General features: G+C 37.2%; 1 protein-coding gene across 1 annotated transcript in view; it reads left to right on the forward strand.

Annotated features, from left to right (window-relative positions):
• Nucleotides 1-5,959, forward strand: part of Cyp39a1 (cytochrome P450 family 39 subfamily A member 1) — a 130,486-nt gene extending 124,527 nt beyond the window's left edge. Inside the window, exons 11-12 of the mRNA XM_027950468.2 lie at nucleotides 2,041-2,128; nucleotides 4,995-5,959. Of these exons, the coding sequence (XP_027806269.2) occupies nucleotides 2,041-2,128; nucleotides 4,995-5,066 (160 nt within the window). The 3' untranslated portion in view covers nucleotides 5,067-5,959. The remainder of the gene's footprint in view (nucleotides 1-2,040; nucleotides 2,129-4,994) is intronic.
• The last annotated feature ends 892 nt before the right edge of the window (nucleotides 5,960-6,851 follow it).

Here is a 6,851-nt window from a genome sequence, read left to right on the forward strand (position 1 = left end):
TTTTGTGCCTTCACACAAATTAGCAAGATTGCTTTTTCTTGGAGTCCCTGCCTAATTTGATCTGAATCAGCATGTCTTTTTTCATAGACACTGATACAGTTATGGAATAAATTATCTTCAACATTTGCAAGTAAGGAGGATTAAATTTGCATCATAAATATTCCTGAAAATTTGATATGTTGTCCAAGTTGGTTATAATAACACCTGCAGTACTCCAGATTTCATTTGAAATAAAATATCACCAAGATGTTTCAAGAACATCACTGGAGAAACAATCTAACTATCTGACATGAATATCAGATCATTCCTATTAATTCATTTCATTAACAAATATTGAAGATTCAAAGATGAATAAGGTGAATAAAACATGGTTTCTGCTTTTCATGGAAACTATATTCTATAAGAGGAAACAAATGCTAATGACTAAACTAGAGTAGGATATAGTAGAATTTTTGGACAAGGACATCAGTTGAGGGATATGTAAAGTGACACAGAAACACAGAGAAGGGTAGAAAGGATGTATTCTTTATGGAAGACACTACTGCCTATCATCTGTTCATGTATTTACTTAACACTATGTTAAGGCCCAACAATGCAATTACTCTAGAGGAGAGATGGCTCTTCAGTAATCACAGTTTAGTGCAGTAGAAGCTTTGGCTGAGAGGAAACGAAGAGGAAGTGGATGATCAGGGAATCCTTCTAGAGGAGACTGAACCTAACACAGAAAAAGGCTCACAGCAGAGAGCATCCTGTTCTGGGAATTCAGGTAATACAGTGTGACAAGAGCATGGATATCAAGTGGCAGCTCTGCGGGAAAGAAGGTTGCAGAGATAGGTAAGCAGGTAGATCATCAAGAACTGGCTGGGCTCTTCTATGATGTTTAGCTGGAAATAGGAAACATTGAAAGTGTGTGTGTGTGTGTGTGTGCGTGTATGTGTGTGTTAAATGAGGAAACAGTGACGATTTGTGTTTTAGAAACTTTATTCCAGTGATAGAGTGAAGGATGAGTAGAAGGAAATGAAAGAGACCAATAGGAAGCTAAACTGATTCAACAATCCAGGAAATAAATGATGAGGAACCACGCTGAGGGAGCAAAGGAAGAACTGGAGATGAGAGGTTCAGGGGAGGGCCTATGGAATTGTTTAGGAGATCAACAAAAGGACATGTCTACTTAGATGTGGAAGGTGATGGAGAGAACAGGGTTATGGTGACTTCCAGTTTTTAGGCCCAGTGGACTAAGTGTACCCAGTAAGGGCTGTTAATCCCAAAAGGGCTTTTATACTCATGAAATACAAGTAAAAGTAACAGGTTCCAGTCATACTTTTCTTGGTTTTTTGAATTTGTTTTTGTGTCTTATTGACAGTAAACTAATAGAGTAGTATATGTACATACTTAAAATAAGTGAACAGCAACATATTGCAGGGTATGCTTAAATACTTTCTACCAGGATTGTGTAATCCAAAACCTTGGAGACTCTTGAAACAAGGAAGAGTGGATTTGGAGTTTCTCGAGACCTTGAGGTGCTTGTAGGATGTTTGAGCAGTAATTTCTAAATGCAGGCAGGACTTTCCAATAGAGCCTTCTGCCCCCCAGATCACAGGAATGCTCTAAATATATCCAACATGGTAGCCTGCAGCCAGACATGGCTATTAAGCACTTAAAATATGGCCAGTGCAACTGAGAAACTGAATTTTTCATTCTGTTTAATTTAATGTATTTAAATTTAAATAGCCTCATGTAACTAATGGCTACAATATTAAAAAGCACAGACCTAAAACTTAGGGGAGAGACCTGAGGCTTTCATTTATTGAGTGCTTCCATTGGCAAAGCGTTTTTATATACATCTAAAATAACTTCATCATACTAGTTGCCCTAATGAGTATGTGGTGTTAAAAAAATAGTAAGTTCTTAGTTTACCCTTTTGTTAGTGAAAGATAAAAAGCACATTTGCTCTCCCATACATATACTTTCTCCATACTCTGATAATAGGTATTTATGTATCTTTCACAACCAAATAACAATTTTATATTTTTCTTTCAGGTGGTTTGCTCTGTTAGAGATTCAAATATGTATTATTTTAATACTTTATAAATATGACTGTACTCTTCTGGACCCATTACCAAAACAGGTAAATGTATTCAGAATCTTGACTATAATGACAGCTTTCAGATTTAATATAAGCTCTAGTCCTTGGTTTTAAATTCTAGAGATGAGCCGACTGATTTCCTCACTTTGGCCTGATCTAAACATGTACCTTAGGTGGAACCAGACTGAGAACACACTGGGTCCTTTTAATTCAAGATCTAATCGACACCAGGATCTAATAGTGTTTCTACTACTTCCAATTTTAGGGGGTCCTCAATAGATTTACCAACTTTTACCCTTTTCCCTAGGTTAAGTAAACATGGCCTTAAATTTGACCCCTTTTCCCTAGAAAGGAATGTTTTCTTTGGTACAAAAGTGAATCATCTATTTTGGATGCAAGTCATAGCCCTTGGTCCATGTGGAAAGCAATAGCTTGGAAAAAAGTCAGCTCCCTATAAAACTAAAGAGCAGAAATAAAAAGGTTGTGACTTTACACCTACCTCTGACCATTGAGTGTTCCAGTCATTTAACTCCTCTGTGCACCTTTTCTTCTCGACCTGTGGTTCCCAAATTGGCAGGAGCTTCAGAATCACTTAAAGGGCTTACAAAATAGACTGCTGCCCCATCTCTTGAGCTCCTTCTCAGTAGTTCTTGGGACGGGGTCTCTATTATTTCCATTTCTGATAGGTTCCAAGTGCTACTGCTGCTCTTGGTCTGGGTACCACACTTTGAAGATTCCTTCATAAGTAATAAAGGCAAGTTCAACTTAATTCCAGATGTTTGGAAGTCATTTAAAAAACTCTGGATAAAAGGTGCTGTCTAATCCATGCCAGGACCTAATAGTGTTTCTACTACTTCCAATGTTAGGGGCTTAAACAGAAATTAAGCAGCACAAGTTCATGGCTAGCCATATAACATTTTGTGCTTTCATTTACTCTTCATATAATAAGGCTAATATACCAAGGATAACTAAAACTCTTGATATTTCAGTAGAAATTATGTGGGTGTATAAGTGACATAAAATATGTTTCAAGCATGCACATTTCAGCATTTTCCTTAGACTTCTTTTGCACTTGTATTTTAAGTTCAAGTAACTACTAGTGATGAAGAGCTCTCAAAATTTACACTGAAAGGCAACTCTAAACCACCTCTCACAAAGTCCTCAGCTGCCTGCTGTATTGTTCAAAATGAAGATCAGAGGCAGGTTAGATTTCACAATTTTTTCCCAGGACTGACAATATCCAGCTATTTTTCTGCCAGCAAGAGGAAATAGGAATGCTTCACTGAGATGACATTTGTCAAAACCAGAGAGATCAATAATTTGTATCATCTACGTAGGCAAAATTTTCTCCTAGTACTTTCTTTCTACATAAGAATTCCATTAGCTACACTTTCCTAGACAAGTTTTTGTACATCTTATTTATATTCTGATGACACTAAGAACATTATTAAACAAATGTTATCTCAGTTTGAAATAAGTACAAGTTGAGGTGGATTTTTATAATCTCAAAGAGCAGTTCATTTCACAATCCTTATTCTAGGAAGAGAAAGATCAATGATTGGAGTTGCTTTAATAAATTGTAAAACCAGGTGATCAATACAAATGCAGGATATGACCTTCAAACTGCCAACCTCTTAGAAGGAGGAAGTGAGCTATCAGAAGTATCTGAACACTCTGTGGTCAGGTGCAGGGAGGTCAGTGGACTTGGAAATCTGCTTCCCCACAGGAGTCTACCTGCCCTAGTAGCAAAAATCAAACTGTAGATTCCCCAGTTTTAATTTTTAAAACATTTCAGTGTTTTATGTGTTGAGGTTCTAGGGATCCAATCAAGGGCTTCACGGGGTTCTAAGCAAATGCTCTACCCCTGAGCTACATCTCCAGCCCCCCAGTGTTTTATTTTATCTCAGAGGGTTGTGAGAGATTATTTTAGTTTCAATTCCCTCCCAATATGAACCAATCAATGAGGAAACACTATGAAGTAGAATCCGTGATTGGCAGCAGGTTCCTGATCCTGGAAGTGGGGGCTGTTCCATTTTGAACATTTTGCTACTGTAGTGGATTTTTACTGGTTTGACTGTTTTTGTTCCATTTTATCTTTTGGGGGGGGTCACAGATTCTAAAAATATTTTCACAACACTTATGGAACCCCTTCTAGAAAAGTACATATTTCTTTATACAAAATTGTGGGTACAATTTCAGTGAGCTTGTGGAACCCTGCTCCTCATTCTATCAACTCTCCTGAGAATTGCCTTGCTAAGGAGCCCATTCTGTGCCCTACCTCCTCTTTCCCAGCTCCCCATTACCACCCCCTAAACTCTCAAAGTCTATAGAACAGGCTGCTTTTCATTTTTAATTTCTTAAGTACCAAAAATCTTTATTGTATTCTTAATACGCTTACCTCCGTTCACCCCCACACATATTCATACTTTGTTCAGAACTCAGGGGAAAACAATTCACAATATTTGGAACCCGTCTTTTTGGAACATCATGGTTGTAAGTACACTGTAATCATGGTTTATACCAACTCTGGAAGCTTTTTAAATACCTTTAACACACACAGAGCTCTCAGCTAACAATTGTAAATGAGGTGGTATAGCTTTTGAACCAGAAACGTAGAAGGAGCCTTATTGATATCCTCTTTAGTCAGGGAAATTGAAGGGAAGATAGCAAGCAGGCCCATGAACTTGGGTGTGTGAATTTGAAGAGATTGTTATCAAAATAAGGTATTTTCTTTTTCTGCTTCTTCAATGAAGGCTAAAGTTGATGCTTGAGGAGAAACTCTCCAATGCAAACAGTTCCCAACCTTCACAACTGAAGTTCAGTTCCTTTTAGATAAAATTGCAATTGAATAAACTTTAAGTCACTAGCTTATGTCTCTTTTCTATTTCTTCTGTATTTTTGTTTGTAGAGTTATCTCCATTTGGTGGGTGTCCCCCAGCCAGATGATCAATGCCGAATAGAATATAAACAAAGAATATGACATCTGCGGGGGCTCAAGAGGACCAGAGCCTTCTGGAAGAGAGATGCCCCCCACTCCTGGCAGTATCCCTGACACTAACCTGGCAGCACCTCCACCTGAGCTCTGCTGAAACATCCTGCTTCACTTTATTTGGGGATTTAGTTCAAGAAAATATCCAGTGGTACACGTTTGATATCTTCAAAACTAGGAATCTGACATCATTTCCTGTGAATATATGATCTATAGCAAGTTTTTTTGCTTTAAATTTTTATTAGTGTATTATAGTTATTCACAATATTAGGGTTAATTTTGACATAATCATACAAACATGGAATATTATTTGTTCCAGTTCAATCCCCAGTACTCCTCTTTCCCTGCCACCCTCTCTCCGCCTGTTCCCTTTCCTCTACTCTACTGGTGTTTCTTCTATTTAGTCTCAGTTTATTTTAAATCAGTGCCTTATAGATATACGTAAAGCTGAAATGCACTGTGGTTTATTCATATATGTACTTAGGATAGTTAGGTCAGTTTCATTCCACTGTTCCTCCCTTTTCCCATCATTTCCCTCTTTCCTCATGAAAATAGAAGAAAGGTCAGTGGAAAATGTTGAAATAATTAGAAAAAGCATTTTGAAGAGTTGGAATTTAGTTTCTTATGCAACTGTATTATAACTTCAAATAGAAACAAAGTCATTCGAATGGAAATCTTAGCACATAAAATTCACTTTGAAGGCAGCACACAAATTTCTATTTTGAAAAAAATTAAAAATCTTAGATATTAAACAATTTAATGATTTCTAAAGTTTTTCTACTTTTTATATGATTCTTAGCTAGCAATTGGAATTCTTAGGCTCTATTAATATAATTCTTTATTATAAATGGATCTAATGCTAAAAGCATGAAGTGATAGTTTTCTAAGAGCAGTGAGGAGAGGGATCATGTCTTACACTCAACTTTGTACTCTGCTATGCCTAAGACAGCATCTTCTCTACAGGAAATATTTAATAAATGCATTTTGATTGATGTATTGATTTGTGTTTTAATAAAGGTGGAAGCACTCACTTTACTCAAGGTGTTTACAATTATAGTTCACAGAGATGACATTTTTGCTATGAGTGGAAATTCAAATATAATGGTATGTCAAGGCCAGATATGTAGAAGGAGATTTATTCATGGTATCCTCTTCAGCCAGAGAAAATGAAGGGTACACAGAGCATTTTCATTCAACTGCATTTGAATCTATTACTCAGTAGTTTCAAGTGTGAAATATTTGCCATGAAATCCAGAAAAGAAGCCCTATCATGTTCAGGGGAAACATAACAACAGAGAAAAAATGATGTCATGATGTATCCTCCATTATTCAAAGAAAATGCTGTTTGCCTCCTTTATTTCACAGTAAGCTTTGAAGTGCACATTGTCCTCTAGGTCTATTTGCTTGCCTGTGCTAGAATCATCTCAGGGGGTTGATAATTATTGCTTAGTCATTTATTTCCTACCAATAAACACATGATTCCTCAGGAGAAAATTAAGTACTTTGAGGGCATTAACTCTCCCAGACTAATGTCATGATTTTGAAGCCTAGCTACCAACTCACAGCTTTGCTTAGCAGTCTCAGGGTCTGGAGCTGGAAGGGGCTGAAGAAAGCAGGTTAGAGTCCTCAGCAGCTCTGAGAGTGCAGACTGCAACCTAGCAAGTTCTACTAAGTATGACAACTGTTCTGAGGGAAGGTGTGTCCTCCCCACAGCAAGGCCCACAAAGAAACGCTGTATTTGCAGAAATATCTACTTCAGCTAATTGCTTCAGTGCT

This window comes from Marmota flaviventris, chromosome 6 (assembly GCF_047511675.1).
Source record: "Marmota flaviventris isolate mMarFla1 chromosome 6, mMarFla1.hap1, whole genome shotgun sequence".
Classification (NCBI taxonomy): domain Eukaryota; kingdom Metazoa; phylum Chordata; class Mammalia; order Rodentia; family Sciuridae; genus Marmota; species Marmota flaviventris.